The sequence below is a fragment of the Hoplias malabaricus genome, chromosome 15 (genome assembly GCF_029633855.1).
Source record: "Hoplias malabaricus isolate fHopMal1 chromosome 15, fHopMal1.hap1, whole genome shotgun sequence".
NCBI classification, from domain to species: Eukaryota; Metazoa; Chordata; class Actinopteri; order Characiformes; family Erythrinidae; genus Hoplias; species Hoplias malabaricus.
Window position 1 is genome coordinate 10,733,000 of NC_089814.1, and position 24,088 is coordinate 10,757,087.

At 38.8% G+C, this 24,088-nt stretch overlaps 1 protein-coding gene across 1 annotated transcript in view; it reads left to right on the top strand.

The window, feature by feature from the left end:
- The window catches only part of cacna1bb (calcium channel, voltage-dependent, N type, alpha 1B subunit, b), a 159,622-nt gene that overhangs the window by 59,187 nt on the left and 76,347 nt on the right, over positions 1–24,088 (top strand). The window contains exons 6-8 of the mRNA XM_066645904.1: positions 8,848–8,939; positions 9,049–9,198; positions 11,508–11,695. Of these exons, the coding sequence (XP_066502001.1) occupies positions 8,848–8,939; positions 9,049–9,198; positions 11,508–11,695 (430 nt within the window). The remainder of the gene's footprint in view (positions 1–8,847; positions 8,940–9,048; positions 9,199–11,507; positions 11,696–24,088) is intronic.

Below are 24,088 nucleotides of genomic sequence, written 5' to 3' on the forward strand. Positions count from 1 at the left end.
ACGCTAGGCAGTGGGTTAACACTTTGCCTTGGCCACGCTCTGCAAATCTTTTTAATTTGCTCTCTGCATTTGCAGTCTGTTAAGCACTGGGGCCTGTAATAAGGTACTGATGCCCTCCCCAAGGCCATGGCACGATGCTGCCATACTAAAGCTCATCCACAGGGGGCAGGAATGCTAAATAAAAAAAAAAACACTAGAAGTAGTCTTATCACATTCTAGTTCTATGGATTTGAAGAGGAATCTGGTAAAGATTGTTTTCTTTTTTATACACATCCCATTTTCAGAAAAGTTTTATTTATAGAATAAAAAAAACAAATTTAAAAACATGACCTTTTATTTAAAAACAAAACTACAAAAGAAAACATTTTTAGTGTTTCCACCGACAACACGGACAAAACTGACTGTGCCACATTTTATTTTGTAAATATATAAAAAAAACACATTGTGCAAGGTATGTGTGAGTGTGTGAGTGAATGTGTGTGTTTTGCCCTGTGAAGGACTGGCGCCCCCTCCAGGGTGTATTCCCACCTTGCGCCCAATGATTCCAGGTAGGCTCTGGACCCACCGTGACCCTGAACTGGATAAGCGGTTACAGATAATGAATGAATAAATGAATGAATTAATGAACATTGTGCAAGTCACACAAAATTGGCACAGAGGCAAAATATACTGAAAATGATATACAGGTAACACTGTTCTATACGGTTCCACAGATAGCTGTTTAAATGATAACAGGTGAGGTCATCAAGACATATAAAAGACGCATCCACCAAAAGTCCAAAACTGTGCCCTATTTACTATATAGTGCACTAGTTTAGGGTTCTTCCATGTTATAGCGGTGTGCCTATGGGTAATACACTCCCTTTTCCCTAATTAAAGACTTGCCCTGGGTAGTATCTAAAATCATACACTATCTTCCTGTGTTTAGTTCACTACAATAGTGCACTGTATAGAGAGTAGGGGGTTATTTTGAACACAGGTTTAATCTTTACAAGCAAGGATGAGTTGTGGTTCACCACTTTATGCCAGGTTTTGAGAGAGAATTTTTAGTCAAACACAGCCCAACATCGCAAAGAATTTAAGTCTTTCACCATCTACAGATCATAATATGAAACTATTCTGGGAATCGGGGAATATTTTGGTGCTTAAAGGCCAAAGGCAGAAACTTTGTGTCTGTAGGGATCTGAGATGGACAGAAAGACAGTGGAAACATATTCTGGTTTTAGACGAGTCAATGTTTCAGCGTGTTTTGGGGTATAAATGTAAATTATGTCAAAGAGAAAGAAACCCATCCAGACTTTTCCCAACAAACAGTGGAAAACTGGCATTTGTGATGGCATGGGTGTGCATCCCATGATATGTATGTGAGGGTACCTTGTATGCAGAGGCTTATATTGGTATTTTGGAGAGACGTATGCTGCCATCTAGACAATATATTTTCCAAGGAACTCTGTATTTATTTCAGCAGGACAATGCCAATCCTCATTCTGTAATTCCCATGTGAATACATATGTAACACAGTAATCCATCAGTGCCTTTGTACTTTGTACTGATCACTTAGAAAGTGGAATTACTCAGTTTTATGTTCTGTTTGTTCATCGCTGCTCTTGATTCAAGTAAAATTGGGAAATAAATTGTGATTGTAGGCTTAATATAATTCACTGTGCAGACAGTCTGGTCTGTGTAGATGAGGAGTATTAATGTGCATTGTAACTACACAACTAAAGCACACACAACCAAGTAAATGGAAAAAAACTGATGTCATTATTTAAGGTCATGTCCGGCTGTTTAGCTAGTTTACAAAATCTAGAAGTTTTAGCAAAATTGGATTAGATGTTTTTGTTTTGGCAGTCATAGTACCACACTCCATTATACCATTTATTTTATTCTGAGGAAATGAGTTTGAGGAGGCCATTGATTGCTTTGAAAGGGAGGCTCCTTGACACAGCCCCACTAATTCACAAGATTAGGTTTATTCCCCTTTCACTGGAAGCCATATTTGTACTTCTTTGTTGCCATTTCCCCCTGTGTGTGGAGGTCACTAATGGGAACTTGTGCAAGTCACAATGGAAGCAAAAATGTAGATGACTCAGTTCATTTTTCCAGTGTGTTTTTACACTGCGCCATTAGCACAGGATCAGCCGGGGACGCATTAAGGGCCAGGCAGTAATTACAAGCATTTTGAAGGGAGGGGAGAGAGGGACGGGAGAAAGGGGGGGGGGGGGGGTGGTTAGGAATAAAACAGTCTCTTAGCCTGCTATTTTAATTGAGGGAAGTGACTGCACACAGGAGATTTGAGCTCCAGTCAGCTCTGAAGCTGCTGACAGTCACTTAGCAGCTCTTTAGAGAACAGAGCATTCTCTGCTGCTCATGCTGCTCTCCAACCAAGCATTTACAGCAGCAACACAAAGAGCACCTTTTATGCAGAATCAGCTGTAGCGGAAGAGGAACCTTTGGATATTGTATATAGTGTGGGGCAATATGACAAAATGTAATATTAGTATTTTAAGAAATAACATTATTTTCTTGAGGTGTGACAATTTTTAAAATATATTTTCACTCACAAATGAGACAGAAAAAAACAAGTAAAAAAGCCTAATGGTTTAGTAAAAAAACATCCTATTAGCTGCTGTCCTCTAAGTACTGATACAATAAAATAATGCTTTACAATTTTGAAATTGATGAAAAAAACAAGCCCCACTCTGGGTAACAGTCTGTAAGGAGTTCTCCCTGTGACCGCGTAGGTTTCCTCCGGGGGCTCCGGTTTCCTCCCACAGTCCAAAAACACACGTGGTAGGTGGATTAGCGACACAGCAGTGTTCATAGGTGTGAGAGTGAGTGTGTGTTTATCTCCCTGAGAAGGACTGGCTTCCCCTGAACTGGTTAAGTGGTTAAAGACGATGAATAAATTAATGAATAAATGTCAGAAACGTTTTTTTTTTTAATTGTGACAGGCATGTTTAACATTTGTTGCATTACTTTTTTTTTTTAGCACCACTCTGTAAATGTTTGAGAACTGAGGAGACCAGTTGCTGTAATTTGGAAAGTTAAATGTTTTTTTTTTTTTGCCTGATGTAGTAGTATAGTTATTAAAATGTTGGGTCTCTGTTGTAGTATTTTTCATTTCATTATTCGCTAAATGATTTCAATGAGTCTGAATTAGTTTAGCATGTATACTATACATATTTATCATGTATACCTCTATACCATGGGACAATGCTGTTGTTATTTTAGCCAGAATATGGATTGGCATTGTCTTGCTAAAATAAGTATGGCCTTCACAGGAAAAGACATCTGGATGGAAACATGTTGCAATGTGATTTTATTTCTATAGTGTTTCAGTGTAATCAGTGCAGTGTGACAGGCTGGTGTGTGTGTGCGTGCGTGCGTTATGATGCTGATGGCCCATGGCAGGCAGGATGACTCCATTAGGCTGCTGTTCATGTGCATTGTAAGAGCTCCTCCTCTGCTCAGAGGGTCATGTGCCTCTGTGGCTCTCTTTATCAAGAGAATGAAGTTGTGAACTCTGCTCCTTTTCCTCGCTGAGCTTCATGTGGATGGAGAAAGACCCAGCTGCAATATTAAGTACCAAGAACCATGCGAGAGAGCTCCAACAAATGAACTGGCTTTAATAACCAGGCAAAGAGCTCTGGGATGAGTGCAGTTTCTCTTCATTACAGAAATAAATTGTGATTGAGAGTCAGATTGCATGTTCAAATTGAGTTATAGTTTAATGATCACAAATTATCCTTTTGCTTCCAGGTCACACAGTCTAAATGTTTGCATACACACCTTATATGTGAATTCACACACACATACAGTTGTGCACACACATTTTGATTTAGAACTAATCGTTGATCATCAATACCTGAGTCCATGAATACTCTCTTGGCTGAATGCCTTCAAATCCTCACAGAAATGTTCCAAAACCTAGTGGGAAGCCTTCCTGGAAGGGTACAATGTTACTGCAGCAACACAGGGACACATTCTCTTTTAATGCCCTTCATTTCAGAAGAAATGTGCGGGGAGTAGGTGTCCATACACTGTTGGCTATTGTGTGTTTGTCACCTCTGTTATTCCTTTATTGCAGCCTTATATTTAATGGCAATGTATACTTTGTCAGGACCCATTGGTTGCTTTGCAGAACAGCTTACACACTCCTGGAAAGCTCTCTGTGTGTGTGTGAACGTACGTGTGTGGTGTAATATGTAATGTGTGTTTTGCTCAGTGTGTGGAGTGTGTGCCAGTTGCCATGGCCACATGTCTGATGTGAGCGCATTGCCCCCACCGGGATGACTGACCACCGCTGTGTGTGATGCTGGACGCTCCTGTGAGAGCGCCGTCTCTTACTGGGATGTGTGAAAACCTCAATTCCAGCACAGTGCAGCTTCTGCAACAGTAATTACCCAACAGCACTCCCCACTGAGTTCTAGACGTCTCTCACTACCCTCCACCCTCTCTCTACCACTCTGTCTCTGTCACTCCATCTTCCTCTTTTTCTTTCTCCGCCCCTCTTCTGTCCTGTTTCAGCTGAATGACAGACTGCATGGTGCTGTTACTCGGCAGAGGAAAAATAAGGTCACGACTTAGTTATATGCTACAATAATGTTCATTTATTTATTCGTTCGCTATAAATAATAAAAACACTTAAAACAAAGGTGGCAAAAATGGGTCCTTTGGGGTGTCGCCACCTTTCTGTTTGCCTTAGAATCCTTCAATCAGTGATTCTTAGAGAACCGCTTATATACACCAATCATCAGTAACATTATAATCACCTCCTTGCTTCTACAATCACTATCCATTCTCTCAGCTCCAATTCCGGAGCACGTTGTTGTTTTACAATTACAGACTTTAGTCCACCTGTTTCTCTGCATACTTTGTTTGCCCCTTTTTACCTTGTGTGCCAAAGATTGGGACCCCCACAGATTTCCGCAGAGCAGGTATGATATGGGATTTAGCTCGTTCTCAGTGGTCATAACATTATGGCTGATTTGTGTAAAAGAGGTTTGTGAAGTCATGGAAATATTCAGGGTTCTAATTTTTTTTGTATAATGGAAATATTTATAATTTACAAAACTAGAGTGTTATTATTTTACATTTTTAGACTGAAAATGCTTCAGGTCAAAATTTGCTCAAATTAAACATTTAAAGGAGGAACACTATGTTATATATTTACCTTAAAATTACTGCTTCAAAATCTTTGTGATGCTGCACTGAGCTGTAACAGGGAGAATAGAGTCTCTGTCCTTGCTGGTCTGGGCTAGGCACTGCAGAAACTGCACTGTGTAACATTTGGAGGAGGGTAGGAAACCACACCACCTCCCTCCTCTCAGCAATCATTTCAGTACAGTGCTGTAAAAATGAATTACACAAGAGAGAGCCTCAGGAGCAAAACCCCCAAAATCGTACCCAGTGTTCTTTAAAAAAAAATTGATTTTACACCACAGTTTATGCGTTTTTTCCGAGCTGTACCACCAGTCGATGAAAGATTTAAGAAACCTATTCCTTAAGAGAGTTGCTTATTCCCACAGCACAGTGTAAGTCAGTTTGGAGAGTACCTCTCACTGCAGGCTACCTGTAGCAGTTCATTTGACTGGAGTGGCTTCAGAGCTGCGAGTGCTTCACTGTGGAATACGAGGAAATGATTAGCCCTCGGTTCCTCGCCACTCATTCTCCATTTCTCTGTCTCTATTCTGTCGGAGTGAATAGCTTTGTGATCCTCTCTGCTTTAGCTTTGTGATCCTCTTTTTTTACCTTAGCTCACTCAGGTATAGACAGATGGAGCTCAGTGGTTCTTTAAAAGGGATTCATTCTGAATTTAACCCTTTGAAGTCTTATGCTCAGTTAGCGTGTCATCCTATTACATCGTCATCTTCAGTTGTCAGGACCTCCACAGAGCAGGTGTGATTTGGATGGTGGATCATTCTCTGCTGCAGTGACACTGATGTTGTTGTCATTGCTGGACTGAAAATAGTCAGCCAATCAAATATATCCAGCCCAAAATGTCCTGTGGGCAGTATCGTATGACCACTGATGAAGGACTAGAGGATGACTAGTGGAAGGGACCCAAACTGTGCCGCAACAGATGAGCTACTGTCTCTGTCTAGCAGAGTGGATCAGACCGGGCTGTGAAGACTTCTTTATAGAAATGTGGTGCCATTATTTAAAATGTTCTTCAAAGATACACAACTCATCCATTGGTTTATTATGGAACCAAAAGTGGGTCTTCTGTGGAATTTCACAGGGAACCTATTTTGATAACTTTTAATTGTATAGTATTCATTGAAAGCTGAGGATGTGCACTTCAGAATTTAAAAATTCAAGAAGCTGGCAGTGAGAGATCATTAAGTGAAGAAGAGGCGTTTTATGTTATAAATGCCAAGGGTAAACCAGGTAGAGTATAACAAGTCTTTAATATGAAACTCTGTGCTTTTTATGGCAATAATTGATGGTGGAAGTCCGCCAATGATCTGTGTGTTTTTTCATCTGCATTCTGTCAAATGGCAGATATCATCCTTTGCTATATTTCCCGTGGCTGAAGCCAGTGGCCTCCTGCTGAGATGTATGATGCTGTCGATAAGGAGGATATTAAAAGGCACTCTCCTCTCTTGCTGTGGCAGCTGCTGCCTCTGTGGGATCATTTAGAATCATAAAATTGTGTTCTTTCTGCTGCTGCTTCACTCTCTGAGGCAAACACAAAAACATTGCTTTTACTACATCAGAGTAAACCCTGTTAGACTTTGCTCTGGGCTTGGAAAGAGTGCATTCAGTAATGTTAGAATGCTAACTTTAAAGTGAAGAGCTTTTTCAGGGCTTTGATAAAGCAGAAAATACGAGATTGTACTTCTAGACTTTAACCAGCAGAGGGCCTTTCTGTATGTTAGTAAAGAGACACACATGGTTTGATACCTATATCACAATGCATCAAACCTACAGCATTATATTGTATTCCCTATAACTTGTAGAGTATATTGTAGCAATTATGCATGTATATTGTATGCATGTATATGTATATTGAGTTGTTGTTGCATAATGATAATATGCAATTACACAGTAACTTAATGCTTTAAACAGTTATGCCATTTGAATTTGAGTTACATTCTGTATCAACAAGCTTAAGTCTTCACTTCTGACTTTTCTGTTGGTATCAGTGTGGGGGGAAAAAGACTAAAACAACAAGACTGTACCAGGTTTTTAATCACAATAAAACAAACAGCAGTAAATGACAGAATAATCGTAGAATACACAATTGGGAGAGACATTCCCTGCTTTCTGTGAGCTGTGAAAAATAGCTCAACAGTATGTCAATAGCATGAGCTATTAGGCACCAAAGAGGGCTAAAATAGATGACCACACACATAATTACAACAGAAGAAAAATCTATAATCAATAGGTCCTTAACTCACTACATTTTGAATGCTACCACCCAACCCCGTGATGCTCCTCCTCCAATCCTATTTCCCGTTTGTTCTACACCTCCTCCACCTGCTGTTCTGATTCTTGTTCTTCTCAGGATTCATCGCTGTATTTCTCCATTTTGCACCTCATCATCAATTTCTTTATCCTCCTCTTGGTTCGCTCACCTGCTCTAGTCCTCAAATCTTGTAATTCCTTCCTCTTTTGCCACATACCACCCTGTTAAAATGATTTCAGTTTTCTCCTTCTCCTGTAAAGGTACTATTTTGGGAGTTAAATGTTTTTTATTGGACAGCGACAAATTGTAAACAGCCCTTATAATGAATATGAACTCATTTGAAGTGCACCTGTTGTGGACATAGTTGTTGTTCAATGCTCAATGCCAAATGTGGGCCCTCAGCATCTCACTGTGGAACTGTGTGATGATATTTGTGATCTAAATCTAATCATTCAGCATCAGTATCTTACATCGCTAATGGTCTCATGACTGAATATAGAAGAGCAGCAGCTGTTTCTACAGATATCTTGAAGCAAACTTCCTATTAATATAATTAATTTCAGAAACTTTGTATTTGGCAATATACTGTATCACTATTTGCTTTATGCTATACATTTTCTCTTTTATTTCTTTTATTTGGTTGTTCACAACATGATTTAATATATGCCTGGGTCCGATACTTGTTAAATGAGGGGAGAAGACCTGTAGTTTTAAAAGAACCCTCTGGTTTTCTTTGTTAGAGGCTAAAGAAACCAATGTAATGTGGAGAACTTTGCCTTAAGGACACACACACACACACACACACACACACACACACACGCTGGTTCCAGTCCACAGATCCTGAGGGGAATTCCACACATCCAGGCTCATTTGCAGACTGCTAGCCAGTCCAATCTCCCTGGCAACATCTAATCACTGTCATCCCAGCACAGCACTGTGATGGGATTAGATTAGATTATGCTAATTTACCCCAGAAAACCCACACTCACAGACACACAGGAGTGGCTCATTTGAACTCAAATTTATATCACAGAAGTTCCATTATTCACAGTTCCTAATTGCCAGTTTCCCGGTTTCCATACATCACTGGCTGTTCATCATTTTAGTTACTATAACCCTCTGTCTTCAGTTATCACTTGTGTTTGCAGTTAGCACAGCTGTCAGCATCTTTAGTTAACAAAACTAGACATGCCTTTACCATAACTGTCTTCAGTTACCGTAACTGATTGTGTTCAGTTGTTATAACTAATTGTCTTCTGTTAGCATAGTCACTTGTCTTTTTTTCGATTAACTACCTATGTCTTCAGTTAGCATAATTAGCTTTGTGTTTAAAATCAGGAATGGGAACTTGACTTGCAATGCTTATTGCTGTTTACTATTTAAATAAATGACAGAAAATCACTAAAGTGAGTGTGTTTGTGTGTGTTCTACAGGATTTTGGCCACAGTGGGCTCAGACTTTGACCTGAGGACTCTGCGGGCCGTCCGAGTGCTGAGACCCCTCAAACTTGTATCAGGGATCCCCAGTAAGTGTGTGACAGAACAGGAAAATGATGTTTTGCTGAAGGATCTCTCTCTCTCTTTTTTTATATATCTACCTTTCATTGATTTTATATAAATCTTTCTCTGTCTCAGGTCTCCAGGTTGTGCTGAAGTCTATAATGAAGGCCATGGTTCCTCTGCTGCAGATTGGGTTGCTGCTCTTCTTTGCCATTGTTATGTTTGCGATTATAGGAGTTGAGTTCTACATGGGCAAGTTCCACACCACTTGTTTCAAAGAGACAGGTGAGTCTTATACTGAATTAGAAGTCTGGTAATTTTAGAGCAGTTCTATTGGTCCATTCATGACATTTTTACACAATGTGAAATGCATCTGCGGTGTTCAAATGATGTATATTAAAAATCTACAAAAATGTAGATTCTGTTTTGAATTGGACAGTAACAAAATGCTCTCATGTGTCTTAAGCTCTCATATTACACTGCTCCATTGTCTTAAAGCAATGGGTTGTTAAACAAAATTCTCCTAACTTTAAATAAAAAACTGTTATCTGTTTGCTAGCAAAGTTACAAAGTTAGCACCACCCTTACACTTCTTTTAGAAACTGATACCCTGTTCACCCCATCAACACTGACCCAAATTTACCTTCACACTTCAGATAAAGTAGCTCCATTCGAAAACATTCATGCATTCATTCATTATCTGTAACCACTTACCCAGTTCAGGGTCGCAGTGGGTCCAGATCCTACCTGGAATCATGGCGGGAATACACCCTGGAGGGGGCACCAGTCCTTCACAGGGCAACACAGACACACACACATTCACGGACACTTTTGAGTCACCAATCCACCTACCAACGTGTGTTTTTGGACTGTGGGAGCAAACCGGAGCACCCGGAGGAAACCCACGCGGACACAGGGAGAACACACCAAACTCCTCACAGACAGTCACCCGGAGCGGGACTTGAACCCACAACTTCCAGATCCCTGGAGCTGTGTGACTGTGACACTAACCTGCTGCACCACTGTTCCACCCCAGTCGGAAAAAACCTACAGATTTTTTTCCTACAAGATCTGTTAAGTGTCAACCTATTCACTGACTACACTTAAATAGGCACAGACTAGAAATATTACAGTTTTCTTTACAGGGGCTTTGTTAATTAAAGTAAATCGATCTGTATTGACATTATATCCCTGAATTCAGTAGCATACTCTATCATTCTGTGAATATTCTTTTTATAGCCAGAAGATGAAGTGACATCAGTAACTGGCAGAAGATTAATACAATACATGCCTGCAAACATGTTAACAAACTCATTATGATGAGTGATATTTAACAGTTTAAAAGCTTATTAACTTTCATTGTGAATTCTAGCGGGGGAAATAACCAAGCATAATGCGTAGTCTGTGGTAATTGCATTTATTATCGATATGTTTTTCCACCATTCTAAGTATATTAATCCCAGTGGAGTTTTATGTTTTCAAGCTGAAGTCCAAGAGGAGCTCTAGTTCATCCAGCTGTTAATATTTAACTTGGGCAGCTATTTGCTCATTACTTTATTTCTAATTTAAAACTTTAATTAGAGGTTATGCAAACAAAATGTAATAAATCTTTCCATTTAAAATGTATTTCTGTTTTTCATTACATCATAACCTGTTGGCTTCCTAATAATTTATTGCAGAGTTGAACTTTTTTGCTTCCATGTAATATTAGCTAGGTACAGGTAGTGTCACTGTCACAAAGCTCCAGGGTCCTGGGGTTATGGGTTTGGGCAACAAGTATCCATGGGTTTGCTCTGGGTGCTCCTGTTACCTCATACAGTCTAAAATCTTAGCTTACAAGATTTGTTACAAACCTACTTTTAATATATCAGCGGCTCAGATTTTTGTCTGTCTGATAAAAGGGAGAGGATTTGACGTTGATATGAATTTGTTAATGTACTACATGCAAGTGTGTATGTGTCTGTGTGTGCATGCGAGTTATTTCAGTGAGATGCGTGTGTGTATGTGTGTGTGATTAGTGTGTGTTTTAATGAGACTCCTGGTGTTCAGAGGCTGAGCTGTTAACATGCACCCAGCTGCAGCCGCCAGCACCATTCAATCAGCAACATCAGGAGGTTGTGGGTGTGTGTGTGTGCGTGTAGGGTCCGTTGACATTCAGACTATGTATATTTTGTGTTTGTGTAAATCATGCAGATCACTCAGTTGCAGTGTTTGTTTGGCTCCCTTATTGTGATGTTATAATAATGAAGTTTGCCTTGTGCAAAGACATCTATGAACATGTTATGTGTAGCCAATAGACCTATTCTAACTTGTTTAAAAAGAGGTATAATATGTCCCCTTTAACTTAAATTTTAAATGGGTAATTCATCTATCTATGCTTCACACAAATGTATATAATCACAATTGTACTTGTATTCACTGTTGCTAAATTGATCATGCTTTACAGAACACTGGCACAAATCTCATTCAGCAGTATGTGAACTGTGGAGTTGGCCCTCTGTATCTTCAGGGGATTTGTTCCAAGGTTTCTTCTAAACTTCAGTTATTGCGTAACTGAATAACCTGCCTCTGTGTATGATGTGTGTTTTATGTAGGAGAGCAAGCAGCAGATTACCCTTGTGGGATAGAGGAGCCATCCAGACTGTGTCCCAACGGCACGTTCTGCCAAGGCTACTGGAAAGGACCCAACTACGGCATAACTAACTTCGACAATATTCTGTTTGCTGTTCTCACTGTATTCCAGTGCATCACCATGGAAGGATGGACTGATGTCCTGTATAGTGTGAGTAGCCTTCAAAACTGACATATGAGCTCACCACAACACTCTTCCTCAAACATACACAGACACACACACACACACATACCTACGCACTAGGTATTTGAAATACAGATTGTGTTTAATTCTCAGTGGCTTTAGTGTGTAGTGCTACTCTACAGATGAGAACACTTGACATGGTCCCTTTGGCTTATCTGATTTCTGAAGCCTGCAGGGGCACTGACTGCCTACTAGTTAAAAATCCTGTGTGTTTATAATAGGAATACTGAAATGGGGCCTACATTTCCAGCACCAAACATTTTCTCATAGTATGAGCTCGTTTAATTGTTGGAAATACTCTTAATGTAGACATTCTGTTCAAAACTATACATTGTATTCTCACTCAGTGGTCACTTAAACTCTGCATGCCTTACCATACGTGTCCACTGAATGCAAATATAGTAGCGGGCGGCTTAAACATGATGAATCAGGCAATCACAACATTCTGTTTTCTGTGTACAAGCAGTGTTTGCCTACGTAGTTCCGTCTGCACCACATGGATGAACTGCTAATAAGAGTTTTGATTAGTTTGATTTTCCTATTCAGATGACCCCAAATTATATTAAAATTTATTTATTTTAGAGATGTTAATTTCCATATTTTGAGCTGAGTACAGTTTAAAAAATAAAAATTGAACAGGAATGCCTATCATTGGTTGACCTTAGTTGTCGACAGATAGATCGGTTGGCCGATTAATCTGGCTGATTAATGACATTTTGAGATAATCGGCATCGGCTGGAGCCTCAGCTAGTGACACAGATTATCTGAAAATGCCTTCAGGCACAGCCACAGGAAGCTCCATCAGTCGGGCTGCTGTGGTGGGATGTTAGAGCTCCCCCCCTTATGTCCGTTTCACCATTCTACATGCAGATGTTAGTGGATGATATGAAACGTGCCTGGATATGTTTCCTGAGAGAACAGAGTAAGACTTCAATTCCCATTTTTCAAAGCTCAATATATTTAATTGGCCACTTTTAATATCATATACAATGTTTATAATGTTGACTGTCTGTATAGTCCCATTGATTCTGGGCATTTAGTGAGAAAATGCAAGTAATGTTGTTAGTAAATTGTAGTGTTAGCAAGCCTTTAAACAGCTAAACTAACTAGTAAGTCTAAAGGGCTTAAAAATCTGTTGTTCTCGTCTCAACTCAACAGTCTGCTAATGTAAGTGAATGATCTGATAGTTTTAAGATACTGAACATTACTGAGTCGTTTGCATTTGCATTCTACCTAAATAATTAATTTGCAATCAATTTGAAATCTTCATGACTGACATATTTCTTCACGTCCTTCGTTATAAACAGCAATGTCCCTCAAGCAGCAATGTGCTGGCAAAGGAACAGGAGGGAGAATTTCACGCCATGTGCAGTGTACACATAACATTACAGGCCCACTGGCTGTACAATGTATACACCCAGATATATCCAGTCAGAAGCACAGATGAGCGCTGATGAACACATCTATAGCACACCTGTAGAATGAAGGATTTCATGTCATTTTCTGATTCTACAGATTTTTCAAAATGAAAATGCACTGACCAGTGCTTATTTTATAGATTTACATCAGATTTTTCATGAAAACATCTCATCTCCCTCTTGCTCCTGTTAACTTTAACAAAGTGTTCAAATCGATCTTGGCCATGCACCATCTTCTAGTCATCTTTTTGCTTTGAAAGCGTTTGGGAGCCAGACCCTTGTCAGTGGGGATCCGGTGGGCTTTTGGCTCAGAGCATTGTCCTAGCAGTCTGGCAGTGTTTCACCTGGCCTCGTCTCAGTGGCTGTGAAATGCTGAAACACTTCACAGTGCCAGAGCGAAGTGGGGGGTAGCATATGCCCCTCTCCCCCCCTGCTTCACAGCCAGTGTGTGGCAGAAAAGAAGCACATTAGCAAAAGCTTCCCCCATTCTCCACCCAGCTGCACAGCCCCTCTGCCTCATTCACTCCAATACTCACTCACCCTGTCTCTCTTGCCTTCTTCTGTCTCTCTATATAATGTGTCAGTTTTTCTATCTTCATCTCTCTTTCTCTCTATATTTAACATTCTCTCAGGCACTCTGTCTCTTTTCTCTCTATCTATCTATCTATCTATCTATCTATCTATCTATCTATCTATCTATCTATCTATGTCAGACGCCTAGAAGAGGCGTTTTCCCTTATTGACTGACTGATTTACTTGGCTGCCTGGCTGACTGTGTTCTAATGGTGTGCTTTTCCACCAACAAGGGAACGGTTCCAGTTTGTGAACTAAATTTGGAATTGTGCGTTTCAAACATTTAGGTCAAATCAAAGATCAAATCAAAATTATTTGTATATTGCTTTTTACAACTGATGTCACAAAGCAGCTTCATAGAATTCCAGTAAATACAAAGTTTTTACATGAAATGTAAAAATGTAAAGAATGTAAAAAAACAAATCCCCAGGTGAGCAACCCAGGATGAGGAACCTTGGAAGGAACCAAGGCTCACAAGTGGGGACCTATCCTCCTCTGATCAATCTGCTGGTAATAATAGTTAGGAGTCCGTGAAAATTTCAATGTAGGGTGGGCATCCATTCCAAGGCAAGTGGTGGTGGCTGGTCTGAAGTGTGGAACAGGAGCTTTACAGTCAGTCATCCATCAGTGTCCAGCCGGACAGGTGGGCAGTCGTTTACTCGGGAAAAGACAGAGGGATGGAATTAGTTTTGAGGACTGCTGAATTTGTCTTATTTCACGTGAGTGTGTGTCTTTACCTGAAACATTGGGAATAGGGAAGTGGTGAGGAGACATTTTGTGGCGTTAGTGTTTATAAAACTCCATATCGCTGCGTACAGCCACCTTAAACTTCACATACTTTACTCTAACAAGTTACATTCAATAAATAAGTAATTGTAATTATTAAAATCAACATATTCTTGGTCTTCTTTTTTCTTTGGTGGTAGATCATCTAGTATTTATTTTGTATTAAAATGAACAAGAAAAACACTGATGCCGGTGTTATATATTATGAACAAAACTTATGCTCCATTTCTGCCTTCATTAGTCCTGCCCTCTATATTTTCTGCACAACACACTGACATCATAAAAACCACATGTAAACAAAGAGTTTGATATGAAGCAACAAAGGTTCTCCAGAGCTTCCAATGACAAGGCTGTGTGTTTTGGGCTTTGTCCTGTTTTAGAAATGCCAGAAACACCTCTGTGACAATGGCTATATGGCTAATGGCGGTCCAGCTAAACTGGGCTTTCTTAGTTTTCTTTTTTCTTGCTCTCTCATACACTCTTATTATCTTTCTTTATCTCTCCCTTTGTCTCTTTCTTGTTATCTCTCCCTTATCTTTCTGTCAGAGCATTACACACAACTCTGCGTGTTCTCACTATGAAGCAGACAGACTTCACACAAACTGATAGAGGCTGAGAACTCACTTTTTTGTTTTTTTCCTCATAGTGTGGACATGTTAATTTAGAAAAATCAGCACCTCTTACCTCCTTAAACTGTTCCAATCTTTTTTTTTTTTTTTTTAGTGGAGGGTTATTCTGTAGTAGAGCAGAGATTTTTCTGTTGTTTACCTGCTGAGTTGGCTTTCATTCTTCTTTATACTACATGTTTCATATTTGTAGGGACAATGACTATCTATTTTAAACATAGTAAGCATTTACAATAACAACGTTCTGCTGAAATGCACTGTTCTTCTGTCATATTTTTGTCAGATCAGATCCATACATATTGAAATGCTCATTATCACCAATGAGATTAAAAAAAGTTCCAAATATTAACCGGGGAATTTCTACAGGTATTTAAAAATCATTTAGTTGTTGTTAATAAATTTGTCATGTAAATTGTAATTCAGAGTTTTTACTGTGCAATGCTTCATTCATGGGAAGCTGACAAAAAGCTACATTAATATTTTAGACTTAAAAACATAAGTCACGATTGTAATAAAAAAAAAATGAATTAATTAGTGAACCACATGCCATTTACTAGCTCTCTAGTCTGTGCATTAGAAACCAGTCTGATGTTTTTATGAAGCCCTGGTGTCTGTAAATGAGTGACAAGACGCCATTGCCTTGGTCCGGTATACTAGACTTTCTCTCTCTCCCTCTCTGCTAATGGCAGAGGCATCTGGAGTATTTTAGACAATGGAGAGAACTCCAAATATTGAAAAGCATGAACCAAAATGAGGATATTGCTCATGACTCCTCCATAGGTAGGTAATATAGACTTATTTTTGCTGTTTCGTGTCACTTAAGGTGGAAATGTCTCCAAATTTGGGAGACGGCTAACTGCATTACTGCAACAGCTCAAATTGAAAATGTGTTTCTGTGGTAATTCAGACAATGAATACTTACAGACAGATAAACACCATCCACGGCAGGCGTTCTTTCCCTCTCAAACACACCATTCCGTCTTAAAATATGCTTATCTTTGGAATGTAAACAACCAGAGAGAACTGTGATTACCCACAGTCGTAGATGTTACCTTTTAAAAGAATATTAATTAAATAAAGTTCCCAAGTGGCACCAGCTTTCCTAAAGGCAGCTATCTTTGCAGGAATACAATTTAAGAAATAAAGTTATATTATACGAGACCTTTTGGTACTATGCTAATGTACTAATGCTAGTACAACCTATTGCATAATCCCTTCCAAGTGTGACAAGGGCTTGGATAAGGGTCTCCATAGCCAGGGTGAAAAGGATTGGAGACACTGTGTCACCTTGCTTCACAATTTCCTTCCAACTACCAACTTGGAATTTCAGCTGGAATATTTCTAATGTCAGAGTGATGTATTGCTGATGATATAATGGAGCTTGCCAAGTGAGAAATTGAAGCTAATGTCACATCATCAGTGTTATGATACACTGACATACCAGAAATACACAGAGCTACAGAGTCTTCATGACAGCTGACAGCAGTTGGAATAAACCTTTATGAATGCTTATGTCAGTTGTCACTATTAGGGACATCACTTAACCTTAGGCACGCCATCCTTAATTAAAGCGCACCCTTCTTTTCCCCTTGTTTTTATGTCTGTACCCGCTCTGACAAGATTAGTAAGAGCACAGCGAAGCATTAGACACAATTTAACAGCGTGGAAGTAACAGTGGAGAACATGTGTGTGTTAGTTTGAGTGTATTGGTGTGTGTAAGAAGTAATTTTCTTTAAGTAATGTAATCAGTTCTGCAGAAAGCATGTCCTCTTATTTATGTTGCTTATGACTAGAGAATTACTGCTCTGCTGTACTCAGGCCTGTGGGAGGGAGACAGCTAAATAAGCCCTTATTGGCAATCTGCAATTACCAGCACCTACAGTTAAACAAACTCTTCCAGCCCCAAAGCCTCAGCCTTATTAGTCTCTGATTTGCTCATTTGTGATTAACCATCCAAATGTGTCTTTTTTAAAATAGGAATGAAGCAGACTTGGGATTCTACAAAGCCTTAGTCATTTCTCCTTATGTACTCAGTGTGGTTGACGTGGATCATTCATTTTGATCATTTCTAATGTATCTTCACCCACTTTAGAGATAATGGGCGATAGCCCAGAGAGTTAAAGGGGATGTATTATAACAACATGATAAACAACATAGCACCATTCTCAACAAGTCTAAACCATGTCCAAGTCCAGCATCCCTTCTTTTAAATGAGTATGAGCCTCATTTCAGTTCAGTACAAGCACACAGGAGTGAGGAGCAAGAAGCCGAAGCTCTGGACTTTAGACATTTCTGCTGGGTTCTGTTTGTTTTGTTTTCATTTTTTTCATGTTTTAAGTACACGTAATTATTCATGTTCGTTGTGTTTGTTTTGCTCCATTGCCCTCAGCAGTGATCTGAGATACTAAGATGAGGAGGTGGGAGAGTCCTAAAGCCTCTGCAGTCTATGTAAGACACAACACAAAAAACACAGTGACAAGCCTGGCTTGGTCATCATGTTTCGACATTTGGTGATTTGTAGATGCTTCGCATACTCACATTTTCCAACATTGATGTGCATTTTTTCATAAAATGTCCCTTTGTGTACCTGCATTGCATACTTTATTTCAGCTCATGTAATCTGACTTTTTGAAAATATTGAAGTTCAACCTCTTAATAGATCCCTGCTGTTAGCTGGCATTAGCAATGTTAATCCAGGGTCATCATTAGAGTAGACCCTCTTGCTTGAAAAGTCTGCGAATTTTGATTCCGGATAGATATACTATATCTATTCAAAGTCATCATATTCATGTTTGCTATTTTTGCCCCAACCTTGTCCAGTCCAAAGATTTTATTGATAAAATTAATTATGTTCCTTTAAAAACATCTCTGAAATACATTTCAGCATCTCAGTAATTATCTTAAAATATGATACATTTAATGTCATTTGTAAAGTTTTAAGTTGACTTCTTTGAAGAATTCCTCAGTTGTGTTGTACTGGTTGACTGTAAGCTTGCTGTGGAGGAAAAGACATGTATTACAGTCTAACAGAGTGCAAGTTGCTGTACATTGTTTCTCATAATGTTTCAGCTGTCTCCCTCTGGAAATGCACAGCTTTTTGATGTGATTGACAGCTGATTGACAGGATAAGTCATGTTCCTCGTTGGGTCTTCTACCTTTTTAAGAGTTTTTCTCACTTTCATCCATCTGTTAGGTGAGTTTCCCTTGTGCTGATCTGTGTTGGATCTGAACTATAGGGGATCGAGAAATATGCACTCTACCCTTTTATTTCCAGGTTCAGTTTAAGGTTTGAACATTTATCCTGTGCGTGCATAACCCTTTTCTATTGTATCTGTAGAAGATGGGTTCTTCAGATTGATGGAGAATGTGCTATAGATGGTTCTATACAGTGCCTTTTTGAAAATGGTTCTGTATTGCCCCAAAAATGGTCGTTCTATTGTAATAAGCTTGACATCGAAGGAACTCTTCTCTAAAATGTGCTATATAGAACCATCTGTAACACATTCTCCATCAGTCTGAAGAACTCATTCATGATGCAAAGAACCCTTTAGTCAGGAAAAAGGTTCTTAGTTTGTTCAGGGTTCTATATAGAACCAGTTCTGTACTAAAGAACCCTTGTAGAACCATCAATTTTTAGTGTGAGAATCCTGTGAGAATTGGATATCTTTATTTCCATTGGGTGGTTTGTAATCTTAACCAGTTTCCAACCAACTATTGGATGTGCCACCAAGATTTCCAATGTTTAGAAATACTAATACCATTTATATTTTTATATATGTATTTTTGTAGACATGTAGTCTGTTTTTCAAAATTGTGGTTATCTTATACTCCCACGTTGTTTGGTCACCAGAAGATGGCCATTTAAACTGCAGCCACAAGAATCTGCCCGAAAGAAGAATATTAAGTATTTCAAAGTCACATAGCTCAGCGTATCATGATTTAGAACTGGAACTCTCTTATAACACTGGAGAGACCAGTGATTAATGTGTAAATATTTTATTACAACAGTGTGTGAGACTAATACATTGATTTAGTCAGTTGTGTAATCTACCAATATACCATTTCTGCTTTGAACTGTCTGTGTTGTGATTGTATGCATTGCGTCTTGCATTGGATAGCTGGGCTACAGGGTAAAATACTATAATGAAATAAGAATACTGACCAGACTCATGGACAGACTACATTTTTTAATTGAAGCGCTGGGTTAGAGCTCAGGGATTGATTGCTATCTTTATAATATTGTAATGTGAAATGGAAGGCTGGCTTATGGGACATTCACTAAAGAACAAGTGGATACCTCAGTAAAATAAAAACATTTATATGAAATAAATCTTCAAATCACCACTTATTCCAGATTTCACAGTAGCATCTATTTTGTGCAACACTTCATGTACTGAAGACCAGGGCATATATTTTTCAGTTTAATGTGAGCCATGAATGCTTCAGTTGGAATTATCAGTATTTTTAATAGCTGTGTGTATGTGGGGTTAAAAGACCCATAACATAGAAATTATATATTTTCTCAATTTTTATTCAACAAGACTGAACCTGATGTGATCTGTAAATGTTGTTTAATATTGTAATTTACAAAATGGCTTGCACACATCCACATCTTTACCACATACCAGGCCAGTCGCACCCATTTCAAGTGATATTTATAAGCAGTGTGAGATGCTCCTTGAATTTGTCACAAAGAAAGGCAGCCAATTAGAAGAGGCAGCTTATGCATAACAGCCTTAAAGGGACAGTAATAAAAAGAGCCTACTTGGGGAATTAGAGTTTGTAAAAGCGTATTTTATATCAAATTATTTCTGTTATTGTTACATAACGCCATAAAACCTAACCTCGTCAGTGTGCCTCTGGGGGTTACAGGAAAAAATGCAGGAGTTGGGCCATTTTAATACATTTATCTGAAGAATGGAGTTGACTTTCATGGCATGAGATGAACTTGTGTCTGGTAGAGGGAGCAGGGCCATGTTTCTTTACTAATCACATGCTAGCAGTGCTTGTTTCATGTTTATTGATTTTTTTATGCTGTTGCTGAAGTATAAATGAATAGGTTTTGGCTTAATTACCACTGCTGATCCAGGTGTGGATCCAGAAACAGAAAAATATCTACTAGAATAAGTGGAAAGACTGAAAGTGCCAATAATTGAAACTCAAATTGCTCTCACTCTCCCTAGGTATGTAGTGCAGCAACCCTTCTCCCCTCCTCACAAAAATAACATGCATCTGATTTGGGCATCTCTTAGCTGGCAGAGCAGATCTGGAGAGTTAGTGATCTCCTTCAAGTGTGCATTACAGTGCTCTTTTGATAGCGGCAGTTCAGAAAGAGGTATTTTGGCTTCATATTTCTCAATGTCCGTGGCGTTGTACAGAGTGAATTGTGAAGAATATTGGGTAAAAATAAAACGAAGAAGATGAGTGATTACACCCAGTTATAACTCTTTTTATGCCAATTTAATAAAAAATAATATTGTCAACTGCTTTATAGTTAACTTTATTTAGGTATATTTACTATACATGTTCTGATTATATGGGCCCTTTAAATCATGAATTTAAAATTAGCAGCAGGCATTAGCTCTTATGTGACACTTTTGCATTTTTTTTCTTTTGTTCTTAACAAACAAAGAGAGTAGGAACATATAAAAGCACTGTGTTGTGATTAGAGAAACCCCTGTTTAACTGTGTGCACACAAATGTGATCTTGCCAAAGCTCCAGTGTGTGTGTGTGTGTGTGTGTGAGCGCGAGCGCATGCGTGTGTGAGAGAGTGTATGGTGCGGGTCAGCTCAGTGGTCTTGTTACTGCAGGCTGAGTCACCAAGCCTGTGTACCTTGACCTCTCTCTGCTGTCCTGCATTGTCTACCCCATCACCAAGCTCATTAAAGCGCCTTAAAAATAGTCCATCAGGACTGGACAGAAAGGAATTATATTTGGACCCATGCAGCAGTGAATCACTTCTTTTATTCTATTTTATTGGTGTGTGTGTGTGTGTGTGTGAGTGCGCGCGCGCGTGTGTGTGTGTGAGTGCGCGCGCGCGTGTGTGTGTGAGTGCGCGCGTGTGTGTGTGTGTGAGTGCGCGCGCGCGTGTGTGTGTGTGTATATATATATATATATATATATTTCTGCCTCTATATGTTTCTCTGTGTCCCTTCTCTCTTTCAAACTCTGAATTCTCTCTCTCTCTCTCTTCTCTTCTCTCTCTCTCTCTCTCTCTGTCTGTCTGTCTGTCTGTCTCTGAGTTTATAGATGTAGTTAATAAGAGGGCAGTAAAAGGAAGTGTTAGAGTCTGGACTGTGCTGCCAGTTTCAGGAAGTAGGCAGTTGTCTTCATTATTGCAGACATTCAGGCAGAGAGAAAGGAGACAGCAGGGTGCTCTTTGTGGTTTAAAAGTGCTTGACCAAAGGCATAGGATTATAACGTGTATTCTTATCATATTATTTCAATTTCAGTTTAATTTTTAAAAACTTTGAGTACATATTTTTAATTATACATTGATCAGGTTATATGTCTAAAAACACCATTTATTAAATGCAGTGGTATGGTCACATGGTAGCACAGATGTTTTCATACATCTTCTATTTTAAGTGCATTTGTCAAAGAGTATAAAATGCTGTTATGTACAGTGATGAATTGATTATATGGTGGTAATTTAATTGTATTGATTCTGGACTATTAGAGACAAATTTAATTGATTATGTCAGTATTTAATAAATGATATAATCTTCTGCTATTTTTAAACCTAAGCATATGAAATGGTATAGGAGCGCTCTTTAAAAAATATAAAAATATATTATTTCTGTCTCCCATTTGATGACATCTTGAAGGATTCAGGCTTTATTCTGTTTATTGGCTACATACCACTTTTGAATTTTATGACCATTGTTTGTGAATTCAGTGTTTTGAATATAATTCTGAAATATAGCAAAATAATGAAATAGGTGTGTAATTATATTTGAGAAATCATTGACTCAAGTTTAATGGAATCAAGTTGACTCACTTCCTAAATGAACTCAAATTGAGTTTTACACTGTGGTTTCTATCAGATATCCCACTATATTTAAAGCAACACTGAAAAGTGTGAATCAGTCTTTATGAATCAGTCTTTATGCTGAAAACTACTTGCCTGAATGTATGGGTCCTGTCTGAAACCTATTTTAAACATGGCCACCCATATGTGGGGAGCCCACACTGGAGCATAAACTTCAAAAACATAAACATAAAGCTTCATTCAGGGATTTAAGAATGATTTGATTTTTAATTTCATGTGATTTTTAATTTTAAGTTTACTTTTGTTAGTACTGTGTGCTGTATTTTAGTGGTAAAATATCTTATTGCTTCTTTAACTTTGTGGTCTACCGGGTATAGTCCTGTGGGCTGTGAATGCTATATTTTAGCATTGTATGGCTGCTCATAGTTTAAAAAGCCGCCGAAGGAAGATCAAAGGAGTTTGGAGAAGGTGGTTACCATTTGTTTACTAGTATAAAAGCAAAGTGATGGAGAACAGATTTGACTGTTCTCTTTCATCTTTGACATTTGAAATCTTATTTGGTTCAAAATTACTACATACATTACAGATCACATCCCTTTGTTGTTTTAATGTTATGTATCTTTCCATTTTAATATAATTTTTGTGTTCCCTGTGGACTGAGGTCCACTGTCACATTGCTTTCAAAATGTGGTCAGTTATGTTAAAACATGTATTGGATGTGTATTGCATTGATTTAGCATCATGCAGTTCCGCTTGATAATGCAGTGCTTGGGAGATTTAGACCCCTGTTGCTCACGCTTGGCATTGAACATCATGTTTATCCACTCCAGATGGTCCCTGTTGGTCTACACAATGGTAGACATGGCCCTGTCCCAAATGTTTTAAGATGCGTTGCTGCCATCAAGTTCCAAATGAGTTTGTTTTGTTTATTGTCTATTGTTAAATAGTAAAACGTCTCACTTTCAACATCTGATGTGTGTTCTATTGTGAACGAAAATATGGGTCTATGAGATTTGCAAATCATTGCATTGTTTTTATTTACATTTATTTACATTTTACACAGCTTTTTAGGAAATGGGGTTGTAATTCTAAAAGAATGCATAACAAATAAGGAATTAAATACACCTGTATTTTTCCCATAATTGTAAGACATCCTCTGTAACTGTTTCTGAATGAGTCACCAGCAGTGCATGGACTATATGATAAATGAACATGCAGTTTTGATGCACCGCTTCTTCCGGACGTTTTTATTTTCTGGTGTCAGCGCTGGCTGGACAGTGAATGGCCGTATTGAATGATTGATAGCTGTTTACGAAGTACCCTAGCCAATGTTAACATGATTAAATCAAACCAGCTGGGCCTGTGATGACTCTGCAGAGCTGGAGCTCCTGTCAAAATGCAACAGTACCTTTTGTCTCGTGACAGAGATTGTTAAGTCTGAGCTGTTTCTGCTCTCCCTGCATCAAGGCTATACACATGTCTGTCAGCGCAGAGCTTACCACTCCATTTAGCCGGCATACTGCGGCAAAGTGGACAAAAAATTCTTCTCGTCTAGAGTCTCACTGAGCTAGTATCTACCCTCCAGACACCACAATTCTCGTTCTTCTTCTGCGGGGAGTGGTATTGTAGACAACAGACTCCCAGTGCTGTTTACCAGCGCACAGCTCTGTCAGAAAGATGCTTCATTTGCATACAATCTAGACCCGACTGGGGCTGGGAAATGATTGGCGTGCATAAGTATGCTACATATCTCCCCCTGGGCTCTTTTTACAGCAATTGCTCAACCTTGAATCGTAGATGTGGTAACATAGCATGTCATAGTGTCTAGACAAAGCAGAGTCTGTAATTTAAGCTATCAATAATAATATCAAAAGGTCAGTTATGGGCTGTTTGCTGTCAGAGCTAGGAGGAATATTAAAAAGGCCCATAATATAAAAAACTGACTTCTTTTCAGATTTTGTTTGA